This window comes from Delphinus delphis, chromosome 10 (genome assembly GCF_949987515.2).
Source record: "Delphinus delphis chromosome 10, mDelDel1.2, whole genome shotgun sequence".
In the NCBI taxonomy this organism is placed as follows: Eukaryota; Metazoa; Chordata; class Mammalia; order Artiodactyla; family Delphinidae; genus Delphinus; species Delphinus delphis.
The window spans coordinates 69,996,448-70,014,683 of NC_082692.2; the positions used below are offsets into that span (position 1 = coordinate 69,996,448).

General features: G+C 42.5%; 1 protein-coding gene across 1 annotated transcript in view; it reads left to right on the top strand.

The window, feature by feature from the left end:
• CACNA2D3 (calcium voltage-gated channel auxiliary subunit alpha2delta 3) overlaps positions 1–18,236 on the top strand; it is a 784,136-nt gene that overhangs the window by 555,142 nt on the left and 210,758 nt on the right. The window contains exon 14 of the mRNA XM_060022702.1: positions 2,728–2,745. Within this exon, the coding sequence (XP_059878685.1) occupies positions 2,728–2,745 (18 nt within the window). The remainder of the gene's footprint in view (positions 1–2,727; positions 2,746–18,236) is intronic.

Consider the following 18,236-nt stretch of genomic DNA (forward strand, 5'->3'; position numbering starts at 1 on the left):
ATCCCTTCTAGAGTATTTTGAATTTCATTTATTGTGCTGTTCATCATTGCTTGTTTCATCTTTAGTTCTTCTAGGTCCTTGTTAAATGTTTCTTGCATTTTGTCTATTCTATTTCCAAGATTTTGGATCATCTTTACTATCATTATTCTGAATTGTTTTTCAGGTAGACTGCCTATTTCCTCTTCATTTGTTAGTTCTGGTGGGTTTTTATCTTTCTCCTTCATCTGCTGTGTGTTTTTCTGTTTTCTCATTTTGCTTATCTTACTGTGTTTGGGGTCTCCTTTTTGCAGGCTGCTGGTTCATAGTTCCTGTTGTTTTTGGTGTCTGTCCCCAGTGGCTAAAGTTGGTTCAGTGGGTTGTGTAGGCTTGCTGGTGGAGGGGACTAGTGCCTGTGTTCTGGTGAATGAAGCTGGATCTTGTCTTTCTGGTGGGTAGATCCACGTCTGGTGGTGTGTTTTGGGGTGTCTGTGGACTTACTATGATTTTAGGCAGCCTCTCTGCTAATGGGTGGGGTTGTGTTCCTGTCTTCCTAGTTGTTTGGCATAGGGCGTCCAGCACTGTAGTTTGCTGGTCGTTGAGTGAAGCTGGGTGCTGGTGTTGAGATGGAGATCTCTGGGAGATTTTCGCTGTTTGATATTACGTGGAGCTGGGTGGTCTCTTGTGGACCAGTGTCCTGAAGTTGGCTCTCCCATCTTAGAGGCACAGCACTGACTCCTGGCTGTAACACCCAGAGCCTTTCATCCACACAGCTCAGAATAAAAGGGAGAAAAAGTAGAAAGAAAGAAAGAGAGAAAGAGAGAGAGCGCGAGAGAGAGAGAAGAAAAGAAACTTATTAAAATAAAAAAATAATTATTAAGAAAAACAATTTTTAAGTGTAAAAAAAAACACGGACGGATAGAATTCTAGGACAAATGGTGAAAGCAGAGTTATACAGATAAAATCTCACACAGAAGCATACACAAACACACTCACAAAAAGAGGAAAAGGGGAAAAAATCATAAATGTTGCTCTCAAAGTCCACCTCGTCAATTTGGGATGATTTCGTTGTCCATTCAGGTATTCCACAGATACAGGGTACATCAAGTTGCTTGTGGAAATTTAATCCGCTGCTCCTGAGGCTGCTGGGAGAGATTTCCTTTTCTCTTCTTTGTTCTCACAGCTCCCAGGGGCTCAGCTTTGTATTTGGCCCCACCTCTGCGTGTAGGTCGCCGGAGGGCGTCTGTTCTTCACTCGGACAGGACGGGGTTAAAGGAGCCGCTGATTCGGGGGGTGTGGCTCACTCAGACCGGGGTGAAGGTGGGGCATGGAGTGCGGGGCGAGCCTGCGGCGGCAGAGGCCAGCGTGACGTTGCACCAGCCTGAGGCGCACCGTGTGTTCTCCCCGGGGGATTTGTCCCTGGATCCCGGGACCCAGGCAGTGGCGGGCTGCACAGGCTCCCCGGTAGGGGGGTGTGGAGAGTGACCTGTGCTCGCACACAGGCTTCTTGGTGGCGGCAGCAGCAGCTTTAGCGTCTCATGCCTGTCTCTGGGGTCCGCGCTATTAGCCGCGGCTCGCGCCCGTCTCTGGAACTCCTTTAAGCAGCGCTGTTAATCCCCTCTCCTCGCGCACCAGGAAACAAAGAGGGAAGAAAAAGTCTCTTGCCTCTTCGGCAGGTCCAGACTTTTTCCCGGACTCCCTCCCGGCTAGCCGTGGTGCACTAGCCCCTTCAGGCTGTGTTCACACCGCCAGTCCTCTCCCTGCGCTCCGACCGAAGCCCGAGCCTCAGCTCCCAGCCCTGCCCGCCCCGGCGGGTGAGCAGACAAGCCTCTCGGGCTGGTGAGTGGTGGTCGGCACAGATCCTCTGAGCGGGGATCTCTCCGCTTTGCTCTCCGCACCCCTGTGGGTGTGCTCTCCTCCGTGGCTCCGAAGCTCCCCCACTCCGCCACCCGCAGTCTCCGCCCGCGAAGGGGCTTGTAGTGTGTGGTAACCGTTCCTCCTTCACGGCTCCCTCCCACTGGTGTAGGTCGTGTCCCTATTCTTTTGTCTCTGTTTGTTCTTTTTTCTTTTGCCCTACCCAGGTACGTGGGGGAGTTTCTTGCCTTTTGGGAGGTCTGAGGTCTTCTGCCAGCGTTCAGTAGGTGTTCTGTAGGAGCTGTTCCACGTATAGATGTATTTCTGATGTATCTGTGGGGAGGAAGGTGATCTCCGCGTCTTACTCTTCTGCTATCTTCCCCCTCTCTCGGCATGTGGGATCTTTTGTTGCTGTGCGCAGGCTCTTCGTTGTGGTGCACGGACTTCTCTCTAGTTGTGGTGTTTGGATTTTCTCTTCTCTAGTTGTGGTGTGCAGACTCCAGGGCGCGTGGGCTCTGTAATTGTGGAGCACAGATTCCAGAGCACATGGGCTCTGTAGTTTGCAGCACGCGGGTTCTAGTTGAGGTGCGCAAGCTCAGTAGTTGCGGCGCGCGGGCTTAGTTGCCCCTCAGCATGTGGGATCTTAGTTCCCTTACCAGGGATCAAACCCGAGTCCCTTGCATTGTAAGGCAGATTCTTTACCACTGGACCACCAGGGAAGTCCCAGCACCATAGCTTTATATGGGGAAGTGACTTGGCTTTAGTTTTTATTTTCCTCTTTTTCTCCCCGTTTTGGTCTTTCCATTTGCCAATGACAGCCAAATGAAGTTTTACAGTTAATCTTAACTTCTTATATAATGGTTGTTTTTTCTTCTTTTTTCCCCCTTATTTTTTCAGCTCCCTCAGGCACAAAAGGTAAACTCTTTTCCATCACATTCCAGTCATCCCCAGAACTCACGAATTGTGCATGCCTCCATGGTCTTGTGCATTCGGCACTGTTCATGACCAGTGAAATGGTTTTCCTCTTAGGATTTTGGGAGCCTGAAGTTGGGCAGGAACAGAAAGGCCAACAGACTTAGCTGTCCACTAGCCCCTCGCCAACTTAGTCCCACCAGAGAGCCGTATGGTGGCCAGTGGTTTGGGGATGAATGTGTGCCCAACCATTTTGCTAAGAATTCTCAAATAATAGGTCAAGCGTAAGTTTGGCACATTCCTTCAAACATAGCGTTCCAGGCCTTCCCTGGGATACTTTCCTAGGGAGACAGGTAATATGAATAATTAATTAAGCCCAGTAACCATGTTTAGATTCTGGGCTCTTAATCCAAATCCCTGAAACTCACCTTGGGTTTCATTAATTGCAAACTCAACAGCTGCTTTGCTTGTCTCAACACCCATACCACTCAGAGAACATTAAAGCAGAGTTCTTGCCAATGGTCAGACCCTTTCACTGGTCCTCATTATCTGTCTGAGATGATCTGGTGCCACCATCTAGAATGTTCTCTGTCCAGAAAGATTACATGTGGTTGCAGTGCTGACTTTGCTGTATCATTCCCATGGCATGTCACTGCATCTTAAGGACAGTTATGGCAGAAAACATGTCACGTGATGCCTGCTGCATTGTTCTTGTGTATTTCACAAACAAAAGCAAGATTTTCAGAAGATAGAGTAATTTCTGGGGCCCAGATGTGAGTTGGTTTCATTTCAAGAGTTGAGGTAGGGCAGCACCCTGAAATTTAAGCAGTACCTCCTAAGCCCTCCAAATCAGAGATGATTTGGTTTTTTCTCACTAAGAGAGATATCACAACTGTTCTACAAAAGACAGTCTGTTCAGACCATATGGACAACCAGAGGCCCAGAAATCATTACACAATTACTCAAATATATTTGAGATATTGAAACAAGGCAGGACATGCTAGTGTGTGACTTGGCTTGTGTTAATGTTTGATTACACTTCAGTGCCATCACAAAAGGACTGAACACTTCATTAAAAGTTAAAGTATTTGAGTAGAGCAACAGCTTCCAGGGTAAATATATGTTCAGAATTCCACATTATCTGGAAGGCTCGGCATCTTTGATAGGTCATGCTTGCTTAATTGCCCACATTTGAAGTTTCTTTGCAAAGTGACTTAAACTCAGTGCCTAAAAATGGACTGGCCTCAACTTACTAGTATTTATTCATCAAATTTCCACTGATCCGTAGACAAAAGCGTTCGCTTGTAAAAGATTCCTCATGAATTTGAGGTGCCATCAGCCATGGAGTGTAAAACAAAGTTCAAAACAAACCAGCACAGAATATGGTAAGAACAAATGTTGCTGGGCCATATGATTCTTCAATAGCACTTAGCTCATCACACTCTTTTCTTCTGTCATCATATCTTATCTTGACTCACATGGCATGCCCTGAAAAGTGGAGCCTATTATTATGATTATTGAAAGTTCAGTAGTGAGGAAGATGCTCCAGGGGCTTTTCCTGTGTCCCAAAGATATTTGACTGCCCAGCAGATTCGTTCTGCAACCCTAGATGACAAAGAGTAACCCTGCCTCCCATTCCTCACTATGGCTACAAATGGTCTTCTGTTATAATAGAGAAAGGTATTTACCTTAAACAAAAAATTAAGAGCCGTGTGTGAAATGATTTCAGAATTCTTTGGATAATTTCTGGGAAATTCAGCTCTTTGGAGAAGGAGTTTAACTATAAACCTCGGGTATCTGGGCTGGAAGATGAGGAGGGTTGAGGAGAGACACATTGCTGATTGAAGGCATTCACCCTCAGGACCACTAGTCTCAATTGTTGATGTATGAGCATCCCTACCCCTCATGTTCCTTCCCTTCCCCTCCCCAGTGTTACCAAAGGCTTTTGATAGAAGGTTAAGGTTCTTACAATCATCAGTTCCCCTCAAATGTATTGTCTTACTGCTTGACCAGCAAAAGAAGATGGTGGGTTCCATTCTAGCCTTTATCTGTTTGTGACCATGAGCAAGTCACTTAACGTCTCTAAGTCACTTAACCTCTCGTTATTCAACAAGAACGAGAGGCTGACTTTGTAGTTTTGTCATGAGAGTTATTTCTCTTACTTGCACCTACCACAGAGCCTGACATATGCTGAAACTCACAAAATTTAGAGTTCCTGTTACCATTTGCTCAGCTTGGCCCCCAGTGCTTTAGAGCAGATGAAGAGTGCAGTTAGACATGATGTGGTGGTCTGGGACCTCCATAGTGTTTTGTGGTCCTGACTCAAGCCTAATGAATAATCAGGAGATGTCAAAAGAGCCTAGAAGGAATGTGATGCTTCTCTTGGTTCATTAAAAACTCTGTGTATCACCTGCCTGTACCTCCTACATGGAGTCAGAAAGAAATGGAGACTGGACTTGAAATCCCAACAAAGCAAAGGCTTTCAGAAACAATTGTTTTGAGAGATTTCTTCCCAAAGCCTTTGACATTACCCATAGATTTCACCCATCCATGGCCATGATTATAATGAGTCCCTTCCAAACCCAAGAGTTTGTTGTTCTGGGGGTAAAAGGGAGGTAGCTCCAGCTGCTCTGTCTTTGGCCAGCTTTTCATATGAGATCATGAGTGCATACATTGCACCATATGGTGTCTGCATTTGTGCTATGTTTTTGTTGGAATCTCTCTTTGTATCATCTGCAACTGTTTTCTCTATAAATATTTTAAATAGTTATGTCTCTGTAAACATGCTTATTTTAATCTCTTGGCTGATCTACAACTAAAAATGTCCCATTTGGGTATCCCTCTTATGTGTAGCAGTCATTAAAGATTGTTGTCTATAAATTATCATTTTCGTGATGCTAATAATTTGAGGGTTTTCCAAAACTTCTCTTCTAGCCCTTTTGGCTATTTTCTAGAACAATGGTTTGCAAAAAAAAAAAAAAAAAAGTTTTGTTTTCCCTGTGATTCTTAAGCACCTCTGAGATAATTTCTAGATTCTATAAATTTCAACCCTTAATACAAAATAGGGGTAGTACTAACTGGTTATACACTTGACCAATAAATATTTTCACCAAATACATAGGCAGTGTCCTGAATCTTGGTTAAAAAAAACATGTAGCAATACAGACCTGATGCCTTCAGGCCATCACAAAACTGTTCTTTTTAGTGAAAATTGAACCACTTTCTCCATTGCATTGATTGTTCTTGAGTTCAACAATGAAGAGAGGTCCATATGTAAGAAAGGTTTGCCTTTTTTCCCTTACATGGTACTTGACTTCTACAAAAATGGCTGGGAGATTCCATTTTATAATAATAACAGAATTACCCAAAGCCTTTGCAAATGTATGTTCAGTTGTCTCAAAAATAGTCCAGTTTTCATACTACATATTCATCCATGTAGGTTCTGTCTATAGGAACTAAACATCAGTTGTTCACTGTGTGATTAATCACTATAGCATGGAGCCTTGAATACTTAAAGGAAAAAATACTCTTTGGGGTATTCCAAATTTGGCTGTTCACATGGTTAACTTTTCCACACACAGATTTTCCCCTCCCCTTCATTTTGTGCTGTCTTCAAACAGCTTTGGAATTTGTCAAAGACAGTGTCTTGAAAGTTTTGAAGGTACTCCGTGTCTTGCCTGGCACTATATTAGTTAATATCAGCCTGAAAATTCTGAGCAGGCATAAGCATTTTTCTCAAAACCATGGTTAAAGAAAACCACATCTCTAATCCTGTTTGGAACAGCAATTGATGGATTCAGGGCTGCACAGTATGGCAAAACGATCCCTGTTTAATAGCCAGACCGTGTGTTTTGTTTCCTGTTAGGAATAGCTTAACTCGCCTTCTTGAACAAACACAGCAGGGCTTGAGATCTGTTGTTCTATGCCTGCTGTGATATTCTGTGCTGCTTAACTTGTATGAGGACTCAGGAGTGCATAAATTAGCTTCTTAAAAGAGTGTCGATTTGGGAGTTTTCTTTCAGGATGGAACTGTTTTATTAATTTCTCCCCCTAAGTGTAAATGGGATCCTGAATCCATTTGCATTTTCTTTGTTTCCTTGTTTATATTATATTTAGAAGGAATAAATGGAAGCAGTCATTTATCTAAAGACTTTTCTTTTCTTTTCTTTTTCTTTTTCTTTAGGTATAGACTCATGCAAGCAGAATTTGGCCAGCTCTTATCTCACTGTAATCAGATTTCAGCAATTGTGGGGCATCATTTATCATTCCTTGTCTCTTTTAACTTCTGCACTTTGAAATGTTGACTTGTCATTGAAAACAGAAATTTGAAAGTTTGCAAAGCTGCTGATTTCAGAGAACTGTAGGTCTAGTGATTTTAGTGTTTCATTACAGTTATATAACCAGCTAAATCAATGCAAATGAAGTGCAAAATGGAGAGGTGATAACTATTTACGTTTGGATCTGGTTTATGACTCATTTGCTTTTACTTTGACTGGCTTTCTGTCTAAATTATTATAGTTTGTTTTGATACTCGGTTTTCTTCCTCATCATTTACTGTTTGTTTGTTTTTTTCATATATATATATATATATATAATTTTTTTTTTTTTTTTTGCGGTACGCGGGCTTCTCACTGTTGCGGCCTCTCCCGTTGCAGAGCACAGGCTCCGGACGTGCAGGCTCAGCGGCCATGGCTCACAGGCCCAGCCGCTCCGCGGCATGTGGGATCCTCCCGGACCGGGGCACGAACCCATGTCCCCTGCATCAGCAGGCAGACTCAACCACTGCGCCACCAGGGAAGCCCTCATTTACTGTTTTATAGGAACACATACAGACATCTTTTATATGCATTCCCAAGCTGGGGCTGTTAAGATTGACTATCCTCAGAGTCCGAAAGATGATAACTACATCTTAAATTAGTAGATTTATTTTGTGAATAAGGCAAGGGAAATAGAAAGTGGAGCAAGTCCAGGCACTTTAGCTTCCCCCATGGTCAGTGTGATGGATTCTGTGGAAATCTGAGTTACAACATATTGTTCCACCATAATGATGATCACAGAACCAAACATTTTATTCTTTGCAGTAGTTCCATATGAGTGTACCTGTGGCATTCCAGACAAGCTGCCCTGCTGCTGAGAAAGGAGGTGAACTTTGCAAGGTTCACAGCCATGTGAATCTTAGCCAGTCCCTTTCCCATTGGCCCTGTTCAACTGTGTGTTTGAGACCATAAATAAATGAATGCAAGACCCTCAGATTCAAAGCGTATGGCTTCCTGATGGCGGGATGACCAACAGAACAGTGCAGAGGGGCTCTGGCTGAAGCCCCATATTGGCTGATGGGGGACCAGGGAGCTCCATTTTGGAAGCAGGATGCTATTTGCATTTCTTATTTAGGAGAAAAAATTTGTTAATTTTAATCAACCTCAAAATGTGTGTCTACTTGTGTATCTGGAAAAAAATGTTCAATTTGTACCCATTTTAATACATATTTGAATTTTTGTAGCGTTATGTACTGTTTTTTTTTCTTTTTTTTTCTTTTTTTTTTTTTTTGTGGTACGCGGGCCTCTCACTGTTGTGGCCTCTCCCGTTGCGGAGCACAGGCTCCGGACGCGCAGGCTCAGCGGCCATGGCTCATGGGCCTAGCTGCTCCGCGGCATGCGGGATCTTCCCAGACCGGGGCACGAACCCGCGTCCCCTGCATCGGCAGGCGGACTCTCAACCACTGCGCCACAAGGGAAGCCCCCGTACTATTTTATAATAAGGAAAAGAGCAAGGTGACAACTCAGAAGTTCATGAGCAGCACTTGCCAAGGCCCACCCACGATGAATGTTTAACTCAGCAAAATAGTACTGATAATGCTAGTCCATTGTACCTTAAAAGAGACACATTTGATACAAATAAAGCAGAAATGGTTTTGAAACACTGGTATAATGTGTTCTTTAAAAAAAAAAGGCTAGACACTGTAAAGTCAAAAACTAAGAATTGATTTTAAAATCCCTAATATATCAATGCTTTCTAGTCCGAGACTTACTTTTTAGTGTCTTAGAAATTTAAAGTCTTCTTTCAGAAAATTCTCATTTAGTTAAGATATGTGAATGTCTTCTACTATTTATTTAAATTAAGCACAACTATAAAATATGACTCTCTTGAGGTGTTAAAACAATACAAACTCTACTCATAACATTGCTAAAATGAAATTGCCTTTTCTTTTGAAAGTCAAAAAAAAATCTAAATAAAAACAGTGGAATTTTAAAACTTAAATTGTTCTTACCTCTCCCCAGCCCCCACCCTCACCAAAGAAATTTATATACCCTTCTTCCTTCCGTATAGAAGGGAAGGCAGAGGATTGAGAAAAGTTCTTTCAAAAAGCCCAATGAATGGGAATATTGTGGCATTAATGGCAGCATAACCCATATTAAGCCTGGGACAGTCTTGGAGAGGGTATTACAGGACACCCAATGTTCTGATTTCCTTGCTTCTAGATGCAGTTCTGTAGGTCATTCTTATTGATCCTCAGGCAATATTGAACTCAAAGAACTGGATTGCTATTTTGAGGTCCCCTCTGTATTTACTGATAGATTTAGAACACCTGTATCCATCACTTGACATACTAGATATGTTTCCTGAAAAAGCAGTATATAAATCTACAGTTTATTGGTCAAGACCCTGGAAAAGAGTACCGTTTAAAGGACAGCTGCATGGAATAGCTTAATGAAGTAAAGAATTAAGCGACTGGCTTCCGTGGTGGCGCAGTGGTTGAGAGTCTGCCTGCCGATGCAGGGGACACGGGTTCGTGCCCCGGTCCGCGAGGATCCCACATGCCACGGAGCGGCTGGGCCCATGAACCATGGCCGCTGAGCCTGCGCATCCGGAGCCTGTGCTCCGCAACGGGAGAGGCCACAACAGGGAGAGGCCCGCGTACCGCAAAAAATAAATAAATAAATAAATTAAGCAACCTAGAATGTGTGAACTTGAGCCAGAAATACAATTTTTTCTGACTGTGTTATTATGTTTCCACTAGCTCAAAGGAGAGAGGGAGAGAGAATACACAATGAACAACATTTCAACACAGGACTAAGCAAAATCAATATAATTCAGTGACTAATTTGAAAACTAAATCTGTCAAACTAATTTGAAAACTAAATCTCTGTCAAAGTATAAGTCAAATCTATATCAAATCAATGGCAAATAACCATCAGTGATTTTTTTTTTTTTTTTTTTGCGGTACACAGGCCTCTCACTGTTGTGGCCTCTCCCGTTGAGGAGCACAGGCTCCAGACGCACAGGCTCAGCGGCCATGGCTCACGGGCCCAGCCGCTCCGCGGCATGTGGGATCTTCCCGGACTGGGGCACGAACCTGTGTCCCCCGCATCGGCAGGCGGACTTTCAACCACTGCGCCACCAGGGAAGCCCAACCGTCAGTGATTTTAATATGACTATATAGGTCCTCACAGGAGGGAATTTCCTGAGTGGCAGATGTAGTGGGTAACTCTCATGAATTACTCAAGTGAAAACATACACTTGCACTATATATACTCATAGGCATTGCCTTTCCTTTCTTCACTTTTTTTGGCATAATTTTTTTGATACAAACAATTCTAATTTTCATCAACAGAATTTGTCTACTTTTATTGTTTCTGCACATTAAAATTGGAAAATTGGTCTGCCTTTTCATTTTTTTGTACTAAAGTCATGTATTTGTTGATCTGGTCATAGCTCAGCTGCCTAATCTTTTTTCCAGTCACATTATTCCCAGGTCAGACCCCCAATTAATGGATATATATTGATTACAAACCCAGATGTAGCCCAGTTCCATGAGAACTGGAGGGATGTCTCTGTGCAAGCTTCCAGGCATCACATGCCAAAGGATTCAACTGAAATGACCCTCTGGGGCAAACTGGAGCAGTTGTGCAATCGTGTATAGCAATAATACTGAGAAGTCCAAAAGCAGAAAGTTAGATGTTTATCCCTTCAAATTAACTGGAAGGGTTTTGGAAAACCTAGCCTAGTTTCATGAGGTAGAAAAATGTCAGGCAAAGGGCTAATGCCATGATATGGACTTTCTTTTTCCAGAAATGACTCATGGAATTGAACCACTTGCTGAATCATGAGCCCTGTGTGCTTGGATTGGACCCATCCATGTCTGCCCAGGCCTGGGACACATTAGATGATTTGGCCGGGTGCTTCTGAAGCATCTGTCCTTTCTTTCCTGACCTCCTTCCTCTCCAACAATTTCCTTCCCAATGTGCATCCTTCCCAACCTTCTTTAATATTTGCAATTACCACCACCCCCAACTGCTTTCTAAAGCATATTGTCCATATCATGGCATAAAGGAGAAGTATTTTTTTATTTTGTATATGTAATTTGAATGAAGAGATGGATGAAGTTCAAATTTGATAGAGCAGTGGATGGATTTCAGAGAAGCTTAGCCTAGAATGGTCTTTATGAGAACAGCTGCACTTGTTGGATGTGTCAGGCACTGTATTAGATGCTTTGCATCTACAATTCTATTTAATCCTCCCCAGAACTCTTGGAGATATTCCTATTTTAGGGATGCTTTGCTTGGTTGCCTCTTTTACTTCATTCCAAGATACTTAAGGCAAAACATGACATTTGTCTTTGTACCCCTAAAACAGGAGGCTGAGGGCAGAATGATTTGAACAGGAGTTCTAGTGTCAGGTTGGCCAAGGCTCAAACCCGCACCCTGCTGCCCTCTGTGACCTAGAGCAAGGTACTTTGCTCCTTTATCTTTAATTGATTCATCTGTAAGATGGGTATAGACATTTTACAGGGTTAAATTTAAAGCTATATAGATGTTAAATGTTTAAAGCAATATTTGGTAATAGCAAAACATGTTTGGAAATAGAATATGGCTGAGTGGATGGGTGGATGGATAGATGGAAGAATGAATGAATGGAAGGATGGATAAATACAAATGACTCAAGAAGTGTGAGTAACCTGTTCAGGAATAATTCAGGTCTCTTTGCTTCTGTAGCTCATTTCTCCTCTCTGTTCTGCTTTCCAAGGAAATCATAGTGTTCAACTAAGCAGGGTTTTTTTTAAGTCCTTTTCCTTTACCTCTTTGACATCATAAACCTTTTGCCCCTATCAGCAGCAGCTGCACATAGGTACCAGCCTCCCAGGCCCTCGTTACAGTCTAAGTTTGACCTCACTGGCACAGGCAAGATACACAAAGAAAGGTATTAAGAGAAGGAGCCAAGAGCAGGTAGAGGATGCACAACATAAAATGGACAGTGGTAGCCCTGGAGTCTTGTCCAGATTCTGGTACCAATTCTCTGTGACTCCTCTTCCTCTCTGAGCCTCATTTATAAAGTAAATAAAAGGACAGGATTAGAATAAATTCATTCAAGGAACATTTGCTGAGTGCTTCTTATGTACCAGACTCTGTGCTAAATGCTATGGATAAAAGGAGGAACCATTCCCACTTCTGCCCTTGGAGTTCACAGGCTCTACAGAATCCCCAGCTTTTCTTCCAGCCACAGTGTTCAGTGACTTAGCTGTATTAACAGTTTGCACAAATTTGGTCCTAGATTGTATCGTAGGTTGTAGAGTAAATATGATTATCTTTGTAGTGAAGTTTGAGAACATCTGGTTCCCATTTCCAGTTTGTTAGGGAAGGTTTTATGGAGGAAGCAGCATTTCAGGGGGTCTTTAAACAAGGGAAAGGTTTTGTCCCAGGGCCCCGAAGCCCTGACTGTTGGCAGTGTTTTCAGGCATCTATTTGGGAGGCGTCTAAACCATAGTTTGTGAAAATATAAATCTTTGGCCACAATGGGGGTCATTTATGTGTCATAGCTGATCATGAATATTGGCCAAAATCCAGTGCCCCATAATAATTCCTATTGTCCTTATTTTGGGGCATTCCTGAAGTAAGCGTGTTGTACACTAATAAAGCAGTTCCCTAAGACAACTTTCAGATATGTTAATCTGTAATATTCTCTCGTCCATGGGTTTGCTTATATATGTGTCCCTGGTCAAAGACAGCATCCTCCCTCTGTCTAGATATTTACCCATAAAATGTATTCCCTGCTTAATGACTTAGATCTTTGAAACACTGGGAGAAAAAGAAACAACATAAAAATTTTCCTGAAAAATAACAACTTTATTAGAAGAAAGTTATTTTGAGATTCTCATCCAGATGATCTAACATTATCTAGCATTATCATTCACAAAGTTGTCTTTAGGTTGTTAAAAAGAGAGAGAACAAACAAATACAACAATTTAGTTCATAAAAGATGCAGTTAAAGTTCAAAGAGGGAAATCTGATTACTTTTATATTTAGACAACCTAAAATACAGTGAATCTCATAAGAATTCAGGATTTCCAAATCTCAGATGCGAGTAATAATGATTCAATAAAAAGAGGAAAAGTTTTGTCTAAAAGCAAAGTGTCATTTATGTAGCATTCTCAAGGACTGAGTGATGACACTTTACCAAGACAGTCAAATGCAAAGCAAGGGAGAAATGTCACTTGGAAGGTTTACTACTTCTTTATTATTCTTATTCTCTACTGCTACTTTCTTTTTTTTATAAATTTATTTTATTTATTTATTTTTGGCTGTGTTGGGTCTTTGTTGGTGCACGTGGGCTTCCTCTAGTTGGGGCGAGCCAGGGCTACTCTTCGTTGAGGTGCGCGGGCTTCTCACTGCAGTGGCTTCTCTTGTTGCAGGGCACGGGCTCTAGGTGCGCGGGCTTCGGTAGTTGTGGCACTCAGGCTCAGTAGTTGTGGCTTGTGGGCTCTAGAGTGCAGGCTCAGTAGTTGTGGCGCACGGGCTTAGCTGCTCCGTGGCATGTGGGATCTTCCTGGGCCAGGGCTCGAACCCATGTCCCCTGCATTGGCAGGTGGATTCTTAACCACTGTGCCACCAGGGAAGTCCCTCCACTGCTACTTTCTTAATGCTTTAAATTATTCAAGGTTCAGGCATCTTGCAAAAATATTGAAAAATGCCAGTACAAAATGGGAATCTAAACAATGGTTGGTGTTCTTAATTTGTCTAGATTTTAAAAAGGAAAGCAGTTCATCTGAGTAGTATCATAAAAGACAGGTAATTCATATTGCTTACATTGAAAGAATCAACTCCTCAATTAAAAATAATAGCACCTGCTTTTTCTAAATATCTTGTTATGAAGAATATCCAAAATACTGATAATCAAATATAATATGTTTAACCCAGAATGTAAAAACTTTATTCTGATAGCATTTCCATGTCAAAGTGTTACCATGGTTTGTTTAAAGGACTTTTTGATGTTTATGCAAAAAGGGATTTTTAAAATAGGATTACTGTTATATATTTGTTTGTTTGTATTTATTTTTAAGGCATTAATATTCATTGCTACCATATGTTACTGGGTGGTTTTATTTATTAATTAATTAATTAATTTTTGCTGTGTTGGGTCTTCGTTTCTGTGCGAGGGCTTTCTCTAGTTGTGGCAAGCGGGGGCCACTCTTCATTGCGGTGCACAGGCCTCTCACTATTGCGGCCTCTCTTGTTGCGGAGCACAGGCTCCAGACGCGCAGGCTCAGTAGTTGTGGCTCACGGGCCTAGTTGCTCCGCGGCATGCGGGATCCTCCCAGACCAGGGCTCTAACCCGTGTCCTCTGCATTAGCAGGCAAACTTTCAACCACTGCACCACCAGGGAAGCCCCTGGGTGGTTTTATTTATAAAATGTTTTCTGTAAGTTAGAATTTATGGGATGTTCTTATTATTAAAATTTTCAATCATACAGAAAAGAGACAAATTTTTAAAGAAACACTTAATCAAATACACACACACACACACACACACACACACACACACACAGAGAGAGAGAGAGAGAGAGAGAGAGAGAGAGCCAATAGTGATTTAGGAATCGTTTGGTTTTATCACCGAAGCAAGCTATTCTTGCTTTCCCTTCTCATTTCAAAATGACTTCTTTGATTATTGAGAAAATGAATTTTTAAATGTGCCTGTGTATGTAAATCCTAGCCACTATTGAAACAGCCAGCAAATTTTATGATCATCACTAAAGGCTGTGGCAGTCTAAGTAATGTGAGAGTAAAATTCACAGCTAGAGTCAGATAATGTTAACATTAGCCAAGCAGACAATGTTGATACTGTGCTCCCTCTTCAGGCATAAAATGCACCAATAGGATTTAGTTTCCATGTCTCAGTGGGTCTCACCTGTGTTCTACCTCTGAAGTGTGTCTATATGTGTCTCCAGAGAAAAGGTCCTTCTGCATATACCCAGTACAAAAAGTTAAAACAGATCATTGAGTATGGTTCTTACTATATTCTTGCCCTGATACTTTTGTTCAGTATTGAGGATAAGGGATGTTGTAATGGTAGAAGGAGAGGGAGATTTGGGGGAGGGGAAGTAGGCAGGCATTGAAAAGGAGTAGATACAGAGCACTGTTTTTGATCTGGGAATAGGTGGGAAGCTCCAGGGATCTTTTCTGTGTCTTTTCTGTGTGTGTGACCAGGGGGTGGGGGTGGGGGTGGGGGTGATCTCTACGTAGCCACATACTCTGCACATGCCCTCTTTTCTTGATCTGTGTTTCCCTACTGTTCTCCTTAGTGCTGTCTCACCAAGTAATTTGTACAGAGTGTTATTCTGATGACTTTCTACTCTCCAGCTCTCCCCTCACCATGGAGTGTGGAAACTGGAGAATATGGGTGTTATCTGTCCCACCCACATTGCCCCTCATCATGTGTTAGCCAGAGAATGGCCCCTGGGGGATTCCAAGGTCATTTGTAAACTTGAGCTCATGTAGAAAGGAGAGAATGCCAAGGTTTTGGCTTCCCTTCTGTTAAATCTGTGTTTGAGAAAGTAGGTGTGAAGGAACCCCCCTTTTCCTGCATGCCCTCATCACATTCTCAGATCCTGAATGCTTTAAAGAAACAGTGGTTCTCCTTTCAAAATGTTTCATCTGATATTTAAAGATGTACACAGCTGCATCTTTCCACCAAAGGTTATTGACAGAAGGAATAGTTGATATCGCCTATCTGTGTTTCAGTTCAGTGGGGAACTTAGTGACATTGGTTACAGTTAAAATACATTTTTATTGGTAAGGCCCATACTCTGGAAATGGCTTATCACCCAGGACCTTGTGTCTGCAATTCACCCTGCTTGCCTCTAGATGGTGGTAGTGTCTTTTCCTGGAGTGCAATTTAGTGTTCATACCAGGTGTTGGAAGGAAGACAGAAGAAATGCAGCTGTGTACTCACAAATTACATAAACATATATAAAATATTTATGTATTATGTAATATATTTATATGATGTACTCTATTAATGCAGTCAATATGCTGATCAACTTTAATAAGAAAAGAAAAACATACAAACATAGGAGGAGCAAAGTATAGAAGAAATATGATATTTGCAGAGAGTTAGTGAGTTGGCCTTTGTTCTTGGCTTAGAGCCATTCTCTTCCTAAGCTGAGTTCCCCATTTGTGCACAACCTTCTCATTGAGTCCCAGCCTCCAGGGCTGAGCACATCTGGCAGGAGGCTCTGCTGAAAACCACCTGGCAGCCCTCAAACGGGCTTCCAAGCCTGCTGCCCTTAACTCGCTCAGATCCCTCCTCAGGGCCAGGAGTCCTGCTTGCCTCCTTTCTCTGGGGCTTTGCACTCACCACCAGGGGCCTCCAGCTATAGAATAAACAGAGCATTCTGCCACTGGCGCTGGCAAACTTCCTCTGATTGGAGATGTGAAAGAAGGCAACATAGTAGATGTCCTCCAAAAGTCACAAATCCAATCCATGTTCATTTGGGCAAAGAGAAAAAACTTATTGCCTCAACTAACCCAACAGAAGAAAGCATGGATGGGGTTGATCTTAGGGATGAAGGCATTCAGGACTGGTACCTTCCCTCCCTCTCCCCGTTCCTCCCTCCTTCTCCTTCTGCTTTTCCCTCATCACACACACACACACACTCTCTCTCTCACACTCTCTCATCTCTCCTCATCTCTCTGGGTTGACTTTATTTTCTCAATTGCGTCTCTATGCGGAGGGGACATAGCTGTCAGGCTTACATTCCTAAAACCACACACAAAAGAGTGTAGAGAGTTTTTCCTATTTGCTCCAGATGGAAAAAAGGAAAAACCCCCAAATAGCCCATTTTGAATCATGTGTCTAATTAATAAACCAATCATTGTGACCTGGGCAGAGTTTGTGTGTATTTCTGTGTGTATGTGTATGTGTGTGTGTGTGTGTGTGTGTGTGTGTGTAGTGCTGTGGTTGGCACAGCCTGGGTTGGATACCCAGCCACACGTGCAGGGTGGGAGAGGTTAACTGTCAAGAAAACCTTGTGAATGGAAGGGGTGAAGAAGATTTCCCTAAAGGAAGGGGTTGATATTTGCAAAAGAAGGAAAAGAAAAGTGCCGGGCAATTTTTTTAAAAGGTCTCCCCTGCATTGTTCCATTTGTAAATATTTTTAAGTATAAAGTAAGTGATGAAATTACTATGCGGCAGGGAACTTGTTCCTAGTGTTGTTAAACTGGTTTTCAGAAAGCTTCTGAATTTGTCCTATAAACCCTGAAAGATATCAGTAAATGCTGGACATTTTTATTTTAGTTAAGGCTGGTCATAAAGAAGACAGCCTTCTGCTCACGTGTAGAGAGACAGTGTACCGCCCCAGCCAGCTCTTCCCCATTTGCCTCATTAGCTTTCCTGTCCCCACTAAGACCTATGTCTTATTCCTGGTTATCTTCCCAGCACATGGCATGGAACTTGGCACATAGCTGATGCTCAAGGAATGTTTATCAAGGGAATCAATGAATAATAATGACTAGACCTGCAACAAAATTGATAGAACACAAATCTGGTTCTGTTATCCTATCTAGGGCCACACCCTAGAGCGGCGCCTGCATCGAGCTAGTGCCATTGGTGGGAAACTAATCAAGCATTAGGAGGAGAGGCCTGGCATCACTGCATGTACCTCACAAATGCATATTCATATGAGCCCATATGCATGATTAACTTGGGAAGCTGACAGGAAGCAGTCAATCTGTTGAGCAAGTTTGTGTTTTATAAACCAGATGTTTGGTATTATTATTCATCATTTCCTTTGATACCAGAATGGTCTCCATTATGTAGCATAGGAAATGAAGGATATGGAATAATATACACTTATTATACAACAGAACACCACAACCAAGCATTTCAGAGGCCTGTTCAAAGCCTGGGCAAGTATAATTGAATGGCAGTTCATTTTAGGATTCCCACTTGGACTCAAGTTAATGGGATTTTGCCTAGATGGACCATCGTGACCCCCAGTCTCCCACTCCTACCCTTGGAAAATGAATGTTGACTCTATGTCTGCGTTTTTCTTGGAAGCCATGTCTATGAATCATAAGCAGTGCTCTTGCCTCAGTGTCTACTACAGGTTAGGGAGCCACAGGAAAGCAGGGACCCCCTAGTGTAGTGCGGGGACAGAGGGTGTCTGGCTGTGGTTTGCTGCATAACTCCTGCTTGGTGGTCTTAAAAAAAAAAACAAAACCT